The sequence below is a fragment of the Mytilus trossulus genome, chromosome 1 (genome assembly GCF_036588685.1).
Source record: "Mytilus trossulus isolate FHL-02 chromosome 1, PNRI_Mtr1.1.1.hap1, whole genome shotgun sequence".
Lineage (NCBI taxonomy): Eukaryota > Metazoa > Mollusca > Bivalvia > Mytilida > Mytilidae > Mytilus > Mytilus trossulus.
This window is the reverse complement of record NC_086373.1, coordinates 2,896,957-2,918,261: the sequence shown is the minus strand read 5'-3', so window position 1 is coordinate 2,918,261 and position 21,305 is coordinate 2,896,957. Positions and strand designations below refer to the sequence as shown.

Below are 21,305 nucleotides of genomic sequence, written 5' to 3'. Positions count from 1 at the left end.
AGACCATTGAGTGTGTAGGTAAACATGGTTAAGTAAATATATTTGATTGGCTTTCTTGCTAGGTGAATCGTAATGTCATTATTAGGCAAGGTATACTACTCTCCTTTCCAAGTAACCTACTTCTACAGACAGATAGATTGGTTATCTGTGGGACTCGTCTACTCTTAAAGGAGGTTAGTATACCTAACCTTATATGACTTCACACTTCAGCTTGTCAGCAGCAAGCAAACAGCAAGTAAGCTAACCAAAGATATAACCTATACCTACACACTCAATGGAATCGGCTGTAATTGTTAACATTCATCATAAAATATTTGGGGTTTTTGTTTTTAAAGGAAATTAACAAATAACTAATTAAAATTGGTATATTTATTGTGCAAGTACTGTCCTTTTTTTGCATTAATTAATTATAAAAAACTGCAATGGTATTTTCAAGGTATATGTTTGAAATCTTGTGTGATAATTTGATTGACTTGAATCAAGTAGTAAAATTTCAAAATATGATAATCTGTAAACTTGCTGGAATGCATCTGATAATAATTTTCTTCTCTTTTAGGTACTGGAAAGACATATACAGGTATCAAGTTAGTTTACCTGTTCAACCAGATCAACCTGAAATGGCAGGAAATGGGTAATGAGAAGAAACAGATTATTTTCTGTGGCCCATCCAATAAATCTGTGGATTTAGTTGCAAGTAAGTAACTATGGAAAAAAATTGTAAAGATTATTAAGAACCTTGTGTTTTTAAGGTTTATCATCATCGTCTGTTAACTTTTGAATAGCAAAAAGGATCAAGACAGGCTCTTTGAGTAAGTCAACATTGCAGAAATATCATTTAACTTCATGTTTATTGGCCTTCTGCCTTTTAATAAAGATTTTCAATCATTTTTGGGGGGAATTTTGTCTATTTACATTAAAACTTTAATAGATAAATAGAACCATAAATCATTAGCAAGAGATATTTATATAGATAAACATTATGTTATTGCCATTATTTGACTTGATTCATCTTTTTGTTTGCATTAAGTTTTGACTATTAGCTTGAAAACTTAAATAGATGGAAAGAAACTTCATATCAAAAATGGTCAGCAAGGCAAGATCTACAAACATTCAAATATGACTGAAATTGTCAGTCTACTCCTTATAGTAGTGAGTGCCTTTTAATAACAATTTTTACAATTTTTTTTTCCTTAATTTGGTTATTATCTTGAAAATAAGAAGTTTGCAAATGTGTTTTTTTTTTATAGAATGGATGAAAAGAAAGTTAGGGGAACATTGCCCAAAGATGGTCAGGTGGTATGGAAGTTCTATAGAAGATCAAGAATTCCCTATTCCAGGCAAAACACCGACACTTGGGCGTGGAGAAAGAGCAGTCGCAGATGAACAATTGAGGGAGTATTCCATGCATATACAGATTCGTCAGCTAGGAAAACCATACATGGAAGAAATAACTGCTTTTGACAGGCAATTTAGACAACATCAAGATGGTGTCGACTACAAAGATGTGAATAAATACAGAAAGCTTATACACAAGGCTGTCATTGAAGAAGTTGCACATTATGATGTTATATTCTGCACAACTGCTATGGCAACCAACCTTAGAATAATGGCAGGTACAAAAGGTCGTATTTTCCAGATCATTGTCGATGAATGTGGAATGTGTACAGAGCCTGAAAGTATGGCTGCAATCATAGCAACCAGAGCACAGCAGGTGGTCCTAATTGGAGATCACAAACAACTTAGACCAATCGTGATGAGTAGCAATGCTGCCAAACTTGGATTAGAGACGTCTCTGTTTGAAAGATATGCTGAAAAGGGAAAGATGCTGACCATGCTGACATCACAATACAGAATGGTTAGTTTTCCTTTACATTTCTAGTAATATTTTTGGTTAAATTTAAATAAGTGGAGATTTCATATTAGGTAAGTAGGTGGGGCTTATTTCAATACATTGTTAGAAGGGGTGTTATGTCCCTTTATGAAAACAACACAGTGTTGAGGAAAAAGCAGATGATGAAATTGATGATGAATTATTGAAATAAATTCATAAAACATGAAATGTTTAGTAAACATCAGTCAAAATGGTGTTCTATAAAGTGAAAAATATCAAAAAATTTCGAAAAAAGTGAATTGTTGCATTGTTAAGCCATAAAGGGCCAAACTATAGGTAGCACTGCATATTGCTCAAATAGTTTTATATTTTTTATTTTTTTCTCAATTAGTCCAGTCAATCTAGCATAAATTTGACCCTAACTTAAAAGTAATTGCAACAGAAAGTTTTTAACTTTTAATCTTTAGCATTATACCCCAAAAATACACAGAAAAAAGTCCCATAAAATCTGACTTGAGGAAAACTAAAAAAATCACCATTTAAAATTCCTATGGAGATTTGCATTGAAAAGGGAAATAACTCTTGCAAAAAGGCAGAAATATCAATAAAAATTGATACAAAATTATTACTTTACAGCTTCTATTCATCAGAATGTATTGATTCTTGATTTTTTAGCAATCTTTGGAGTATTACAAACAACTCTAAAGGTGTTTTCATACAATTTATCAAGCTATACTCTAGATTTCGTAATTTATTAGGTGACCATTTAATGAAATTTTCAACATGTCAAGGTAAAGAATATCAAATTTAATAAAAATAATTAAGCATGAATTCTTCTTTTTGTGGTTTAAAGTTGCTTAAGTTAAGTAAGTTGCTAAACAAATATGATATACAGATATAAACAATACCAAATTTTCACATTATTTTTTCAAAATGGTTACAAAGCTTCAAATTTGCAATTTCTTTAATGAGAAATGCCCCAAAAAAATAAAACTACCCATAACACTTCGGTTTTGTACATTTCATGAGCAGAATATTATACAATTTATTCAATAACAAGTATGGACACAGACGCAAATTGTCAGTGGGGTTAAAGGTCGTTACAAATGTATTGAAAGCTAGACTGGAAATGTGTATTAACAAATTGAGTTGATGTGTACATGTCTTCATTCAAATGCATTGACTGATAAAAAAGGTGGCTTCAACTTCCACCCCTCTCTATGAATTAGTTGTTTGAGTGTTTGAATATGGAGTTTGTTAATAAATAAATAGCTGCACTCTAAGCGCATGATATGTCTTGATTCCTTTAAAGCTTGCTTAAAGGTTGAACTATTTTGTTTTGTACAATTATTAGTCTATTTGTTTTCTCATTTCATTTGTTTTTAAATGTCATTTTAAGGTCTTTTATAGCTGACTGTGCTGTATGAGCTTTTGTCATTGTTGAAGGCTATTTGGGGACCTGTAGTTGTTAATCGTGTTTTAAATTTTGGAATGTAGCTGAAGTCAACAGACATAGACAATTCACCCAAGTTTTATAAAATGATGTGGAAGTGTTTATGTGAATAATTAAGATGGGAAATAAGGAAAGTGTCAAAGTGACAACAACCCAACCATAGAGTAGACAACAGCTGAAGACCTCCAATGGGTTTTCAATGTAGCCAGAAACTCCTGCACTTATAGGTGTCCAAAAACTATAAAATCCCTTATTTTTTTTTAGCATATATAAAAATTCATAACACAGAAATGTATAATCTGAAATTTATTACAATCAAAAGGGACCTTAGGTCAATAGTGTAAACAATTCCCCAAAGTTTAATTAAAGGTGATGGATGCATTTTTGTGTTATTGTTCAAAATTGGAAAATTCTCTCTTTTTTAAGGATAAAATCTCTCTTCATAACATGGAAATGAAAATTCTAAAATTTATAAAATCGATGTGGAGCTAATGTCAATAGATATAAACATTTCAACAAAGTTTCTTGAGAGTAGGGGGAAGTGTTTTCTAGTTATTGTCTGAAGTGTGGATGATGGACTGATAGACAACAGTATACTATAATATGTTGTGTGTGAGGCATTGGTATAATAAAATGGTTTTGAATGAATAATGATTAGAAACTGTTTAATGCAGTTATTGAGGGAACGACAGTGAAGAAATTGCTGAGATCAATGCGTTTGAATCCTAAGAATTCAATTTTTGTTGAAATGAAACAAAGTTCAATTTTTGGCCCTTTGGATCTTAATGTAGACCAATTTGAAAACGGGACAATCCTGTGCAATTGAATATTCCTGGCTATTGGCAATACTGTGCAATTGAAAATTTCTTGCTATTGCGCAATATTGTGCAATTAGATATTTCTTGCTATTGTGCAATACTGTGCAATTAAAAATTTCTTGATATTGCACAATACTGTGCAATTGGAGATTTCTTGCTAGTGTGCAATACTGTGCAATTGAACAATACTGTGCAATTGAAGATTTCTTGCTATTGCAGAATACTGCGCAATTGAAAATTTCTTGCTATTGCACAATTTGGACCAACTTGAAAACTGGGCCCATAATCAAAAATCTAAGTACATGTTAAGACTCACCATATCAAAGAACCCCAATAATTCAATTTTTATTAAAATCAAGCTTATTTTAATTTTGGACCCTTTGGACTTTAATGTAGACCAATTAGAAAACAGGACCTTAAATTAAGAATTTGGACATGGTTAGATTTGGCATATCAAAGAAGCACAATACCGTAATTCATCTTGTGATGAAATCAAACAAAGTTTAATTTTGGCCCCTTATTCCTTGGGACCAAAACTCCAAAATTAATCCAAACCTTCCTTTTGTGGTCATAAACCTTTATAGATTTCTATTAACTTATACTAAAGGTATTGTTCAAAAACCAAGAAAAATGCTTATTTGGGGCCTGTTTTTGGCCCCTAAATCCTACACTGTTGGAATTACCAAAATCTATCCCAACCCTCCTTATGTGGCCATAGACCTTCTGTTAACCAATACTTAAGTTATAGAGCAAAAACCAAGAACAATGCTAATTTGGCCCCTTATTCCTAAACTGTTGAGACCAAAATACCCCAAATCAATCCCACCCTTCCTTTCATGGTCATAAATCTTGTGTCTAAATTTCATATATTTCTATTTTACTTTTACTGAAGTTAGAGTGCGAAAACCGAATGTCTTTGGATGAAGACAATATGATGCCAACGTGATACCAATGTACAACCAAAAAGTTTTCAATTTTTGCGGTATAAAAATGATCTCAAATCAAATTTTTAATGGAGTTTGCAACAGTAATTATTCAACTACTCATTTTAATACATCATAAAGTATTAAAGTGTAAATGTCATACAGTCATGGTGATGATGCCTCCGCTAGCATATAACGTTATAAAGGTACATAAATCAAGAACTGTTAAAGTGAAGCTGCTAAAAATTGAACTTAAACCGAGTTTAGAGGTACCGGTAATAAGCATTGTATACACATTTCACTAAATTTAGTTGAGACAAACTTGAGAAATTTTTCCATTTGTGAAAGGGGATAATCAAAGTGCTTGTAATCACTGAATGGCTATTAAAGACTGCTTAAATTTATCAGTTGGTAGTAAAGTGAATTTTGCATTGTATATTGTATATATAGCATTATTTTAAGTCGATTCAACTTCTATTCTGGACAGAGAAAGATAACTCCAATTTTCAAAGAAGATTTCATAAAGCAATGGTTTTAGGTAATATTAATTCAACAACCATTCTGGACAAAGAAAGATAACTCCAATTTATTGTCTTGAATCTACAAAAATGTTTATTTTGGTCCCTCAATTCCTCTACTGTTTGCCCCATAACCCACAAAATAGACCCCAAACTTCTACTTATGGTATTAAATATTATGGTACAGTTTCAGAACAATTGAAATACTTATACACAACTTTTTGTACTGACACAAGATTAATGTGTGTATTGGGCACCTTTGGAACCCTTATTCATAAACCTTAGGGACTATATATATATAACCGCCCCAAAACAATCCCAAGCTTCCTTTTATGATTATAAATATTATGTTATAATTTAATGGCTTCCTTTTTACTTATACTGAAGTTATTATCTGGAAACCATCCGTCTTGGGAAGACAACGACAGGATACCTACATGTATTTCAACTGCAAAAATTTCTGTGGTTGTATAAAAAATTTCAAATATGTACAATGAAATATAGTTTTAGAAATTGATAAGCCTAGATAGGCCTTATAATTTTTTCCCCACATAGTTGAAGGACCATTTACACTCAGGACGAGTCATAAGTAGACAGTACAGTCTACAGATGTATTAAAACAACCTAGCATCATATTGCTAGTAGTGGGAGTAGCATTCTTGGGTAAATTTGTTCTTTTTTTTTTTATAATATGTTTGGTTCAAATCAAAATTGAATGCTTTTATCTCCCTAATACTTACATTGTAAATAGAGGTGGTACTACTTTGACAAATCCTTGTACATGAGAGTTTTCTGTCAAATCTTTATTTCACAAAGAATGAATTGCATAACAATGAACTGAGCTCAAAGCAAAGTACTTTAATAATACACTTAGACAAAGAGCTAAATCCAGTGATATACTTTGTACTACAGGTCCTTCATTAACATCCATTGCTCAAAACCATATCTCAACAACATTCCATACTACATGGTTGGATTTGGAAGTCCTGAAAAAGACATGATTTTTTTTAACATATTTTAAGTATATATACACAGGTTAAAACTTTCTTGTTGTATAATCATTCCGTATCTATATATATATAGCTAGAAACTATCAATTTGCTTAATGCACATATTGATAATCATATATGTTGAGTGTACCTCTGTTGGAAATAAGAACACACAAACCTCCACCTAGTTTTAGTCAATGGACAAAACATTCATAACTATAAAATATTATAGATCTAAGACTTGTCAGTGTCTATTTACCATTCTAACATGACGTCCTTCAAACGCTTTGAGTACACACCCGTGGTAAAATATGAATATATTGCTTTGGCTGTTCCGATCGTACTCCCACGTCATGTTTTTTCATGAATGAAGTACCCGACGTCATAGAATGATGACGTTATAATTTAAGCATTTTACGGGATAATACACGCTTCTGATACCGAAAATCATCACAACAAGGAAACGTCAACAAACGATGCTAAAATGTGGTATAAGCCCATTTTTTTTATACATAGAAGACATATAAGTTAATTATCATTAAAATTCATCCAAATCTATCTAAATAAGTTTTGTGAATAGTTTGAGCATGTCACTTTTTCTGTTTGCTCCGTTCTTTTACGCCAATCTAAAAGTGCGTTAATTTATGAGAACGGCAGATAATGGCCTCCACCTAGAGCGCTTCGATCCAAAACAATTGCTGTATTTGTCCTATTAGAATCGAAATAATTCATGGGGGCTTGAATATATCTAGATTTTACCACGGGTTGTCCCTTTATGCCGATATTTTACCCCTCGCTATCGCTCAGGGTAAAATATTTGTCATAAAGGGCCAACCCGTGGTAAAATATCGATATATTCAAGCCCCCATGAATTATTTCTTAATTGCCACTGAATCAGTGATATATGTATTGTACACATAATTATATACATGCAAGACTAAAATTATAAAGTACATACATGTTTGTATATAAGACTAAAACTGACATTCAGTCTTTACAACATCTTCATTCCCAAAGTCATTTTCAAATCTGACTTCATGGTGAAATAAGATTCCATATCTACAACCAATTAAAAGGAAAAATCCCTCTGATAGACTAGCATTTAAATCCGATTTCTAAAATGGAAGCTAGGACACCTTGGAACTTAGAACTAAAAAATATCAAACAATATATCTGATATATTTCAAATGCATGTACACTTGTACATGAAATAATATAAATCTCTAAAATTCACCATATTGTTCCCTATTTCATCTTCTGTTAGATACTGTATATCCAGTGGCGGATCCAGAAATTTTCTTAAGTGGGGGTCCACTGACTGACCTAAGAGGGGGCTTGCTCAAGTTATGATTCAGTGATTCCCTATATAAGCAACCAAATTTTTTCCCAAAAAGCAGCCCCCCCCCCCCCCCCCCTAAATTCACCTCTGATATCAACCTCTAGATGTCTTTCAATTACATTCAGTTTAGTGTGGGTTGATCTTTGATTGTTGTACATGTTACAACCAGATTCCCAGCAGGGAGCAACTTTGTAAGACCACAGAGGTTCAAGCTTAGATTTTGAAATAAGGAGGAAAATGTAACCTTTTCAATTTATAAAACAGGCTCAACATCATTTCTATACATATATAAACATATTCTAAGTTGTGGACACACCTTCATTAAATATTCTACTTCAATTAGTGGAGGAGATCAAATTTTTTGGGTCTATATATTGTCCTTGATATTGAGGTTATTTTGACACAGCAAAATATAAAGAAAATGTAAACTATGATCTGGAAATTGACTTCGTTTTCACAAAATAAGCCCACTTAAACTGAACTTTAAATGCAAAAGACCTCTAAATGGCTAACAGATATTGCTATATAAAAGAATAGTCCATGATTATACATGTACATGACATTAAAGAATTCATGAAATTTACACTGATTCTGTCAGTTGAATGGACTAGAATGAGATAAGTTATATACATGATAGACATAAAGGTTTTTTCCAACAGTTGTGTTGTAAATCAAATTAGTTGTATTTTATGGTTGATATATTTATGTATATACATGTATGTAAATCATTGGCTCTTCAACCAATGATATTTTACAATATCGATTATTTGTTTATTTTTCTATTGTTGGTATTTTTCAGCATACTAAAAATGTTTTAACACAACACGAGCGCAAGCTTGATAGGGTGTCCTCACACAGGGTTTTCGCTGGCGGTCGCCATTTTCCCAATTAGCGAAAAAATAATACTTGTGGCGATAAAAATTCGTCATTTGCTAAAGAATTTGGCGAAAGAAATATATAGAAAGATTTATTTTCCTCCTTCTTGTTTATTTACTTTTTTTTCGAGTTTCTCGGACTTTAACTTATCACACAATACTCGGAATTCACCTTGAATGACCTCATTAAGATTTTGACAGAAAATCAATTATCACCTGATTGCAATTTACAGCTATCGACAACAAAGGACTAATTAATAAAGGTGTTGATTGAATTGTTTGACAAAATGATATGTTGAATGGCTTCCACTAAATGTCACATACAGGAGTTATTTACCACTTTTCGACTCGCGTGTTTTAAGAACTCTTTTGACGTCTCCTCTCCATGTAAAGATAGTTTAGAAAAGAAAGCTGTTGTTGTGACAATAAATGTTAAAGGGCAGAGATGCAACTAATCGTCGGACCCGTAGGACCTAAGGGGCAGAATTTATGCAGGTCCGGCAAAACTCGTAGCTGTGCAGGACCTGATGGCCGGCAATATTTAAGTCCGCTTGGGTCCGCCAAAACTGAAATCCCCGTCGGCCCCGGCAGAGTATTTTGTTTATAAAATTGCGATCATCTTTAATAAAAGTAAATGTCCTGTTCCCCATGTGTCCCCCGCATTTTCTAACTCCGGGAACCAGTATTTCCACTCAGTAATAGTCTTTTGTACCTTTTCCATCTCGCCCCAAACAATTCTCCGTATTTCCGTCATGTTTTTTGTTTTAGAAATTCGCTCTCTAGGAAGGAGGTCTATTAAGCATAGTTGATAAGTTCAGGAAATATGTCATGGCCGATAAAACTACAATTGTTATGAATCACAGGTTATTTTAAAATAATAATAATATCAACAAAATCAAAATTAACGTTTGTTCAATAGCATAATTTCATTTGATTTTTGAGAAAAAATATGGGTCTGACAAAACTTGGTACACTGTAGGCCCCATTGTCTGACAGGAAAAAAAAACTGTTTGCATCTCTGAAGGGCAAGAAAAATCTCTGATTTAAAACTTGAATTATCCTTTGACTTTGGTGTAAGTAATTGATCAGGGAGACTACTTTAAAGTCGTTTGAGTGACACGCGTGTTTCAAGCATAGTTTTACATCTCAACTTTTTCATTTAAGATGGTCAAGATGGTCGTTATGAAGAAGGGGGGGGGGGGTGGAGGAATGCATTTTGGCGTCACAATTTCAAATGACATAGGATAACATATGATCTGTCCATATACATGTATGACGGTAGAAATGGGGGTATCTTATTGAAGTATTCTTGCCAAATGAAGATTAAACAGTAATTCTTAGACATGACCATAAAAGAGGGGGGATAAGGACCTTTATCGGGACTCCAGGATCGGGTGTTTTTAAGCTTGGGATTATCCCCCCTCATAAAATGTACACTTTTTTCCAGAAGATTAAAAAATCAGCTGAATTTGACGGGGTCAGACCCATAATCCGACAGTCCTATAATCCGACAGACCGATAGTCCGACAGTCCTTTAATCCGACAGCCCGATAGTCCGACTCACAGTCACTTGTCTCTTAAAAACATGGAACGATTGTAATTTATTTTTTTACGCAAAAAAATCATGTGTCAATTCGATCAGTAAGACGTCTTCATACCTGTGAACTGACCCGTATCTTGCGGTTGTGACCTGAGAAAAATAAATAACCCGGGAATTCTGAAAATGACCCGATTTCACTAGATTCAAAGCCTTCAGACTGATTTCATAAATGATTGCAATGCCGGTAAATTCGTAATTCTCCTTGGACAAGGAATTCAACTAGCTGTGTAAACTCAAATTACCTGACCCATTTCAGTGCATGGCTTCACTTGACAGCTTTGGTGTCAAACACACGTACTGTTGATTAACAGTCATTACATATGCTTTATGTCGTTAATAATTGTGTCTTTTACAACAGTTGTTTTAAAATAATAATTTGACTTTCACCTGTCACAATATACTCTTTCGCCTTATCTTAAAAAGATTAAATCTAGAAAAAATTGAATGCAAAAACATATCAGAACAAGAATGTGTCACAAGTACACGGATGCCCCATCCGCACTATCATTTTCTATGTTCAGTGGACCGTGAAAATAGGGTAAAATATCTAATTTGGCATTAAATTTAGAAATATCCTTAAAGGCTATCATAAAGAACATGTTTCCTAAGTTTCAAATTGATTGGATTTCATCTTCCTCAAAAACTACCTCGACTAAACTTTTAACCAAAACTTTAACTTGAAGCGGGACAGACGAACGGTACAACGAACAAACAGACGCCCAGACCAGAAAACATAAAACCATATATGGGGCATAATATTATAATACTTTCACCATTTTTCTACCTTAGAACAATTAGCAAATAAAAATATTCAAAAAATACTTTTTTCATCTATAATACATCTTTTACTAATTTAACTTTATTTTTTTTATTATAATCTACATTAGAAAGTCAAGGTCGGTAAAAACTTCCACTTGTTGAACATTGGAAACGGACCGGCCGATTAGAACTTCAAATATAAGTAAGAGCATTTTACCGACCGTGCACGGGTTAATGTATAGGCAGTCTAGATCGTCAAAACATCCGTCAGAGACATATATAATAGTGTCTCTCCTTCAATATTATTAATTACATGGTATGTTAGTGACCTAATACGAGATATATGGGGTGAGAGCAAAGATTCCGCGCTTCAAACAAAATGTACTTCGGTCAACGCTTTTACACCCAAATGAAGTTACAAAAATGTATTCAATTTATATAGGACGATATCCATACCTTTGCAGCAGAAGATCGAGCCCCCCTCCCCTCAGCAGAAGAGCTTCGTGTCGGACCATCGGACTGTCGGATTCGTTGACTGTCGGAATATCGGACCGTCGGACTACTGGACTGTCGGAATTTAGGGTTGTCGGATTATAGCTACGCTCCCGAATTTGACAAATCACACTATTTGTTTTCCAAAAATAACCGTAATTGGATGGGGGTTGTGTGTATTCACATTATTTGAACAATTCTCCTTGGGCCGAGGAAAAAAAGATCCGTGTTTCAGGTAACCCGACCGACCCTAGTTTTTAGCCCCGACCTTAACTTTTATATTGGATCTTTCAAAAAAAAAAAAATAATAATTATCAACCGACCCTGTTTTTGACACAGGCTTCTGATAAATGACATCATATTTTTTCTCTCTTGCTTCCTCTTGCATAGAAAGCCAGTAAAACATTTTATTAATGTCAAAAGGTATTCCAAACAGGTTAAAATCCAAGAAATTTGCACAGCAGGTGCTTCAAAAACATTGCAAATGGCCCAAGACCACAATTAATGACCCTACTGTTCGTTGTTCATGAATGTAGTTCCTTTTAATTAGTCATTAGAGTGTATTTTTCCTCAATTTTTTTTCTTTCCCTTCCCCACTCATTCCTTAGATTTTATTGGGTGGAAATGAAAGATCAGAGGTGAAATATTTTTTTGGATGTTGTATTTAAACTGATTTTGATATGGAATGAGTGATTAGGCCAAGTGCAAAAAGGTCATATTTACAGTTTTCGGAACATCTCTTGACTTGTCCATAGGGGTATGGATGTATATTGGCTAAATTTGTAAAAGTGATTGCTTCAATCTTTCTGAATTTTGGATATATTTTTGGACTAGTGCTATACTTAAGACACACAAAAAAATTGACAAAAGTGCATGGTGCAATTTTTTTAATGATACAAAATGTTCAAAAGAAATGATAGAGAAATTAATTGTGGTCTGTGGCCAAATGGCACACTTCCGGTTTTTGAAACTAATTAAGGATCCGGACTTGGAAAAAACATGATAAATACTCAATAACTCAAATATGAAATTTTGAATCATCACCAAAAAGTACAGATCATGTGACCATCATAAGAAACAACTATATTAAGTTTCATGAAATTTGGATAAGTCGTTCTCAAGTTACGGTGCCACATGTTTACACTGGACTGACAGACTGACACCTGACATTTGTATACCTTTATACGTCCCGTCTTTGACGGACGTATAAAAAGCAGTACTAAGCGTGCATGTTACGCTAGAAACATATTCAAAGAATAAAGTTTTATAACTTCTTAATGTCGTATCCAATATTTATCAAAACCTAAAGGGGAGTTACATGTATCTTACTTCCTATATTTTTTCATGGATGTCAATACACCTAATCGCTATTTATTCCATACCGGATAAATTCTAAAATTACACAACTTTTTCATCCAGTTGAAGCTATCTGGGGGCGTTGAAACAATTCACCATGCATAATACTTTTTAATGAGACCCGTTTTAACTTATTGTAAATACTTTAAACAAAATAATTTTTTACTTCAATTTTAATTTCGAAAAAAAGTGGATCATACTCTATTAAAGTTTCTTGATGATCGCTTTCTAAAGTTTTTCCTCCCTCAGCTCTCTACTAAAAAACCTTTATTTTCGGCCGCATGACCCAAACAGGAAGTTGAACATACAATGTATGACTAATTTTCCCAGATTGGACTAAATAGCGATAATTAAATAAGGTGTAATTTCCGAGATTGTTGAAAACTTGCATATTCATCACTATCTGATTTTGTGGTTTTAACGATCCAGACAGACAAATAGCAATAAGATGTTTAGGAAAACATGACCTAAAACCTCCTTCATATAAGACAAAAAACATGGGAACTCATACTGAATGGTCAAATGTGTACAATATGAAAATTTGAGTTAAGATGGTAAATTCACAAATCAGCCGTTAATGTAAATGGACCATAAGTATGACTGTTGAGCAAATTTAAAGGGAAATGACGGGGAAGGGGCAAATTAGCGTTCAAGGGGAGCAAATGCTGTTTAAATTGGTAAGCGGGTTTTAAATATAGAGGGAAAGTGGAGTCATCTTTTTAGACTTTAGTTACATGTAAATATAACTTAATTATGTAGACTTGCCTTCTAATTCTATAGACTATTAAAAAAAAAACACACACAACTCGGAACTATTTCTAATTCACTTGCACTACTGATATGCAAACCTAAAAACAAAAAGGAAAATATCTTAAAATAGTGATTGAAAGATTCATAACACTTTGAAAGGATAATTCAGACACGTGTTACACGGGGAGCATGTTTGTTTACAAATAATAATGTCACGTGATCGCGCACTGACCTCGCATGCTGCATCGCCATTACAATTCACTAATACATGTACATAACCATTTTCATGCAAACATGCAACGTGAATGTGATTGGTTATCAAATAATACGAAAATAATGCATGAACCGTTGAAGAAGAAATTATTTCATCAAATAGATTGGATTTTCACTTTCGATACGAATAGGTCGAGTTGACATTCCTGTCATCGGAGATAGTATTGAGATAAATGGGATAAAACGGACCGCCAAAAAGGTCTAGAGAAGCACATCAGTAGAACCTTAACATAAATAAGTAATACTTACCAAAATTTCTCTAATTGATAACCTATATAGAACTGAAATTTCACAAAAATACCAGTAAATAATTTTGCTGATTGATATGATCCTGGTTAAGTTGGCGCGAAATAAATATTCTTACTCCTATTGCTTCATGTAAAAAAAAATTTATAAAATTGAATTCGACTACAGTTCAGCATAAAAAAAACGTGAATATGCAAAAGCCAGGTAATATGTTAATGATAAAGTGTGTATAAGTTTTCTTAAACGAAGTTACCCGTATAATTACCAAGAATTACATTTGAGCGCAAAGTTCTGTATGTGGTTTGGTTGGTTTATGTAACATTTATAATTTAGACTGGGATCCTGGCTAATCTTGACCTTACGACGCGCAGCTAGATTGGACTGGATCCCAGGCTAATGTAACATCGTAAAACTCAGGGTAACGGAATTTTTTGCGTTGCTATAAGATCATTGAGGCCATCTATTTTTATTGCGGGTTCCACATATTTAAATCGGAATTATAGAAAAAATGGAATGTTGTGAGCAGAATCAAAACAGAAATGATGAATACTGCAACATTTCCAGCAAAATATAAATAGGATGGAGGATCTGTGTACTCACATTATTTGTAAAACTCTCCTTATTCATGTGAAGCGTGTGCTTTACATCGAGGCTTATTCTTTACATCGAGGCTTATTATGCTAATCATCGACGCCACAGTACTTCAACCAATCAGACAATGTTTATTTGGGGCATTCGATCGATTTTAACTCAGATTTTGGAATATTTCAATCGAAATTATAGAAAAATGGAATATTGTTAGTACATATAAAATAGAAAATGATGAATACTTTTAGCTAAAGATAATTTGGATGGGGGTTCTGTGTATTCACATTATTTGCACAACTCTCCTTACTGATGCCATATTTTGGAATTTCCGTGACCTAAATGGTTCGCGAAAATTAATATTTTTATATATAGTATAGTAACAAACCTATAACCCCATCAAAGTATCATATTATACATAAATTTCAAGAAAAACTACCAAAAACTGACCCAAAAAGACTATTTTTTGCAAGAGTTATCTCCCCTCTCAATGTTAATTTCCATAGGAATTTTAAAATGCTGATTTTGAGTTTTCCTTAAGTTAGATTTTATGGGACTTTTTTCTGTGTATACAAAGGGCATAATACTATAGATTAGAACTAAAACATTTTCTGTTGCAATTAGTTTGAGGTTAAATCTTAATTTGACTGGACTAAATGTGTTATCTTAATTTATCATATATTTACAGCATCCAGAGATTTGTGCCTTTCCATCAAAGCAATTTTACAAAAACAGACTTGAGACCATGCCATCATATACATGGCGTACAGATTCACCTCTTAAGTCATGGTTAAAACAGAATACCCCAGTTATATTTTGTCACGTAGAAGGAACAGAGGAATATCTCCCCTTTAACACAGAAGAAGGAAATGAACAGTCGTGTTCAAATAAACAGGAAGTGGACCAAGTGGTAGGCTTTATAACCTTTTATTACTGTCCCTTGTTTGAGAGGACTAAAAGTCATCCAAAGAAGGGATTTCACCTGTTTTGCATTATTGATATCTACTTTGATAAAGTAAAGAATGTGTGACATAAAATGTATGTTAATCAAATTGGGGTACTATTTTGCACTTAACTGACTCTAATATAAAATCTCACTATAGAACAATGAAAGACTGAATGCCAGTGCATTCATATTGATGTAATGCAGATTCAAAAAATAGTCTTAAGTAATGTATTGTTGTTTTGGTATGAAGTACAATGTCAATTTAATAACAACTCAAATATACAAAAACACATAAATACAGGATTCTAGAATATAAAAAGGAGATGTGATATAATTTCCAATGAGACAACTCCCCACAAGAATGACACAGACAAAAACAACTCTAGGCCATTGTAGAGCCTTCAATAATGAACAAAGCCCACACTGCATAGTCAGCTATATAGGAGTCTTTTAGGGATGTTTGAACAGATTTTCAAGTTCTAAATCCCATATGTCTCAAACACTGCATGTTTATGTTTATATATGTATGGAAAATATGATATTTAAATTTCAAATTTCTTCCTTTTTTCAGGTAAAGGTATTTAAGCACTTGGTAGAAGATGAGTTGATAGACCCCCACTATATCAATATTATGAGTCAATATAACTCACAGTGCCACAGTATCAGACAGGAACTCAAGAAGGACAAGTTTATACAATTCAATGTCAACACTGTCGTGGCAAGTCAAGGTTAGATTTTACTTCTTTAAAGTTTATTGGTAATCAGTGTTCAAAAATTGTAAAAACATCTTTGGATTCTGAGGATGAAATACCATAGGCAAAGTAGATTTAAAATCAGAAAAAAATACATTTTTTATTTTTAAAACATACCATTTCTAATGGACTCATCTTCCTGGGTCTTTTTATGGTCAGCTCATATTGAGTTGTACTTTTAAGAACTTTTGTCAAGGATAGTTTAAACACTATATTTTATTCTTATGGTATGATCTTTCTAATTTTAATACCAAATTAGATTTTGTATCCAATTTCACTGTCCTTTGAACATGAAAAATGATTTTGCCAGTGGGGCATCTGTGTACTTTGGACACATTCTTGTTTGAGCTTACATTATCTACAGAAGTCAGTACTTCATTAATCTAGTTGAATTTAGAGAAAAATTTTAAATGTTTACATGTTTTGAATTTTAGGAGGTGAATGGGATTATGTTGTGATAAGCCTGGTTAGATCTCTACCAGATTACAGAATAGAACCAAAGCCAACATTAGGTTGGTGTAAACAGAATCTTGGTTTTATCACTGATGAACATCAGACAAATGTAGCCTTGACCAGAGCTCGGAAAGGACTTATTGTCATTGGTAAGTTAACAAAAAAATATTGGAAGATAGTTCAAAGCCATTTAAACTAATAAAAGAATCATGTATCTCCAGATTATTTCTTCTTGCAAACTTTCTCTACATATTTTATAATGATTAAGTGATCATGCTTAAAATTTGGTTTTCTCTGTGATGCAGATAGATTGTTTCAGAAATTTTAATTGTTGATATCCTTATATACATTGTACTTTTTTTTACAAATATGTCCTTTCTCTGATTTTAGGTAATCAGAAGTTACTTAAATGTAATGATGTATGGGCAAACTTCCTGAACCATTACGGCCAGAAAGGTTGTGTGGTTGATTGTGAAAACTTCCCACCTCCACCACAGAGAATTCAAGAGAGAAAACAAAGAAAGAAAAAGTCCCGTCGTGTACAGGAAATGGATGAAGAATTCTACAGCCGAACAGAAGAGGACCCAAACCAAGAAGAAGAAAGTCGTCCAGAATAAGCATTATCATTATTTCTTGCTGTATCTTTTGTCTAGTGTATAATGTGAAATCAAAATTATTATTTTGATACTAATCTTTTTTCATCATTTTGCAAAATATTTGAGTTTGGCTTAATGTTTAAAAAAACTTCATTGCTTATCATAACATTTGGCAAAAAATATAGAAAAATGAATCTCTATCTTAACTTTTGGTAAATTTATAAATTGGTCAAATAACTAGTCGGCTATTGCAATTGTGTCCATGAAAATGTCATATCAAAACTGGTTTCTACTCAATACTTTTCAATCTCGAAATACAGCAAGCTTGAATAAAATGTCTAATGAATAGATACTAACCTACTGTTTTATTGTTGAATAATGTATGTACAGTTAAATATTGCTAGGAGCATATCTAAGTGGAAAGTTGAAATGTGCCATATTTATTGATCGATTGTACATTGTTTTAAAGGCTAAAGGTTAAAGTGCAATTTGTGCTTTGGTGTTGACAATTAATTGGCTAACTTGATGTATGGCAGTTTTGTAACTTAAATTTGCGTAAAGTATTTACTCTTCTTTGTATATTTATATCCTATTAGTTATAATTTTGTTGTTGCTTGTTACTTTGTGTAATGTTGTGCTATGTAATGGTAGTTTCACAGTTGACTATGAAACCATGATTTTTATGGTTTCTAAAATATACATTGCTGAATATTCTTGAAACATTCTAATATATATTTTTTGATAGATAAACCTTAAATGAATGGAACATATTGTAGGTATGAAATATTACTATAAAATATGAAATTAACATTTTGATTTTTCTGCTGAAAAAAAAATACATGACATTTTTGACATTTTGGATATTTTGAACTATGCAAGCATCATTTTGTATTCTTAGGCATAGGCAAGTTATCTGGTATGCATATTTAAATTTATTTCCTTAATGTTCTATACATATCAAAATGAAAAAAAAATATTCTAAATGTGCCATTATTATTAATTAGTGTGTAATATATATGTATATGTTTGACTTTGTACTTAAATGTTGTAATATATCCGTCCAATAAAATTTGGAACAAAATGTTTTTATCCATTGCTGTTATGAGAACAGAATCATTATAAATTGTTCCCACACTGACTTCCTAAAATTACAGATTTTGTTCTGACTTTAAATAGCAAACCTAATTTTGTTAAGGCCTTATTATAAACAGAAAAATAAGTACTTAAATTTGAAAGTTCATGAAATTTTTTAAAGAATGTGAAATAACTTTATGATGTTGCTTTTTTATTGACTGTAAGATAAACAAAAAATTGTGATATTCATGGCAGATAAAACAGGGTCCATTTTTTTTCTGTGAGCCATTTTTTGTATGTTTGTTTATATGTACATACATTTTATTGTTTAATATGAATGTTCCAGGCTGTATAACTATATATGCATTGTTACTTTTTTCAAATGATTACAAGGATGAACTAGAAAAAATCTGTAAAAGTATTTTCATAATTTATGAGAAAAATCAGTTATCCATTCTTGTTAACAGATGACTATTTTAGTTGTAAATTTTTTCATAAAAAAAATGTAAAAAATGATAAATTGATGTTGAAATGTGTTGATTGAAATATTTCTTAGATTTACACATAAGCACATATCTTTCTTGTACATAAATGTGTACATAAATGTGTATTGAAATTTACTCTAATCTTTAGTATTTTGGTGAATATCCTTGTATGTTGGTTATTTATTTTATTTTTATCAGTCTTTCTGTTATTATGGTGAATGTCATTGCTATTATTAGTTGAGCTGATACACTGAACATGCGCTTCTCCTATGTCAGGTGACTGAAGACTATCTTAATTTAACTTCAGCAGGACCATAGTATTTCATATGCCAGAACTATACATGCAAAGTCCCAAGCAATCATGTGTAGAGTACATGGTATTTTTTTGTATATAGTTTAAACAGGGAGAATTTGTAGCTTATTTCACATGTATTTTTTTTCATTTTTAATTTTTACATACCGGTGATGTATAACCAACACAATGTGCCATATAAATTATTTTCTTCAATGTGCTTATATTAATATGTCTTTTGTTTTGCAAAAAAAAAATATGGTGCACCAGCATACATAAAAGGGTTTTTGCCTTTGAACTTCTCTAATGTTTTATAGTTTCAAGTTGTGCAATTTATTGAATTCCTTCTGACAGGTGATAAATTAGATATCTAAGAACTAAAACAAAGTTGATAGTCCCTTTATGGTTTTTTTTGTTAATATTATAAAAATGTGTATGATAATTTTTGTTAAGACTATTATGAAATATAGACTTTATATAAGATTATAAATAGTACATAAATTATAAAGAAATAATGTGTTTAAAACAATGATTAAAGAATCAAAAGTTAACCTTATCTGTTTGAGAGATTTGTTACATGTAATAATAAAAAGCATATATACATACTTTATTTCTATAGTGTCAAGAAAGTTAAGATTTTATATTTGACAAAATCTATTTTAAGACATCAGTTAAAAAAATCACACTTTTTTGTTTGATTTCCTGCTAATTGATAAGTAGAACAAAACCCTGTAGATGAATCTAGAATTTACTTGAAACTTTTGATTTTTATTTCGTTTCTCAAAAATAAAAGTAGCTTAGGTGATTCTAGAGAAGTTAACATCTTTAAGTCATTGAAATATTTTCAGTTTTATATACTGTTGACACCATAAATCGTTCTTGAATGTATTTGAAAAAATGAAAGTTTCATGAAGTAAATTCTATGAAATGATCAATACAAGCTCCATGATGTCTTGAATGTTGGATTTGACAGTTTTTGAAAATGACCTCAAATTTCTGTGTATTTGATCAAGGTATATTTCATTTTATAACTCAAATTTAAATGCTTTTAGAACATAATCTTTATATTCCAAATTGTGAACTAGTAAATAAACACAAATTACAAACACTATTTGATATTGTAGAAAAATTGCGTAGTTTGTAAAATTTGTGAACTGAATGCTTTTATTCTATTTTGAATGTAATAAACTATTTGAGCTTTGCTGCCCTTTTCATGTTTCATACATTTATACCTGCTTATAACAGAAATTTGAATAAAGTACAGTTTCAAAGTTAGGACAGAATATAAAGATCACCTGTATTGTTATAATGAATGAATTATAGATATTGTTTTATCAAAAGATGTATTAAATGTTAATTCCGACAAATAGTGATATCCCATTGTACTTACTTTTATAGATTATACTTTTTAGGAAGAAAATGGAATTTTTCTTGCCAGCAATGAGATTTTTGTATGATCCACTGTTAACTTTTTGTTTTTATTTGAGTTTGTCTTTCATTGAATGCAATCATGACTCGTCTTTCATTTTAAGTATTAATATTATTTTAGTTATAAGGACCAAACTTGCTTGTTTTAATATTTGTATGCTTTTTTTTATTGAAATATTGTTTTGAATTCTGAAAATAAATGTTATAAAAAGAAACAAGAATATTGTTCTACCTGAGTTATCTTCTGTTCTTCTCTCCTTTTATCCCTTAGGTTCAAATTTCAAACTGTTCCTTACCAAAATGTTACATACATGTATAATACACCAGGGTTACATGTTTAGCCATACAAAGTATTCAAATACATAAGAAAGGTTCTGTCTATATATGTGACATACAATGTAAATATTACTATCAGTACCCACTTGCATCAATCTTTTACTCTTTGGTGTACCATACCAACCTGCATTGAGCT

At 31.9% G+C, this 21,305-nt stretch overlaps 1 protein-coding gene across 4 annotated transcripts in view; it reads left to right on the top strand.

Moving 5' to 3' along the window:
* The window catches only part of LOC134712379 (3'-5' exoribonuclease HELZ2-like), a 39,819-nt gene extending 18,779 nt beyond the window's left edge, over nt 1–21,040 (top strand). For 3 of the 4 annotated variants that reach the window (XM_063573890.1, XM_063573882.1, XM_063573873.1), the window contains exons 13-18: nt 557–694; nt 1,248–1,855; nt 15,496–15,717; nt 16,325–16,481; nt 16,940–17,107; nt 17,349–21,040. In XM_063573890.1, coding sequence (XP_063429960.1) covers nt 557–694; nt 1,248–1,855; nt 15,496–15,717; nt 16,325–16,481; nt 16,940–17,107; nt 17,349–17,575 — 1,520 coding nt within the window. In that variant the 3' untranslated portion in view covers nt 17,576–21,040. The remainder of the gene's footprint in view (nt 1–556; nt 695–1,247; nt 1,856–15,495; nt 15,718–16,324; nt 16,482–16,939; nt 17,108–17,348) is intronic. The other variant, XM_063573900.1, reaches the window with a different exon arrangement.
* Nucleotides 21,041–21,305: the final 265 nt, after the last annotated feature.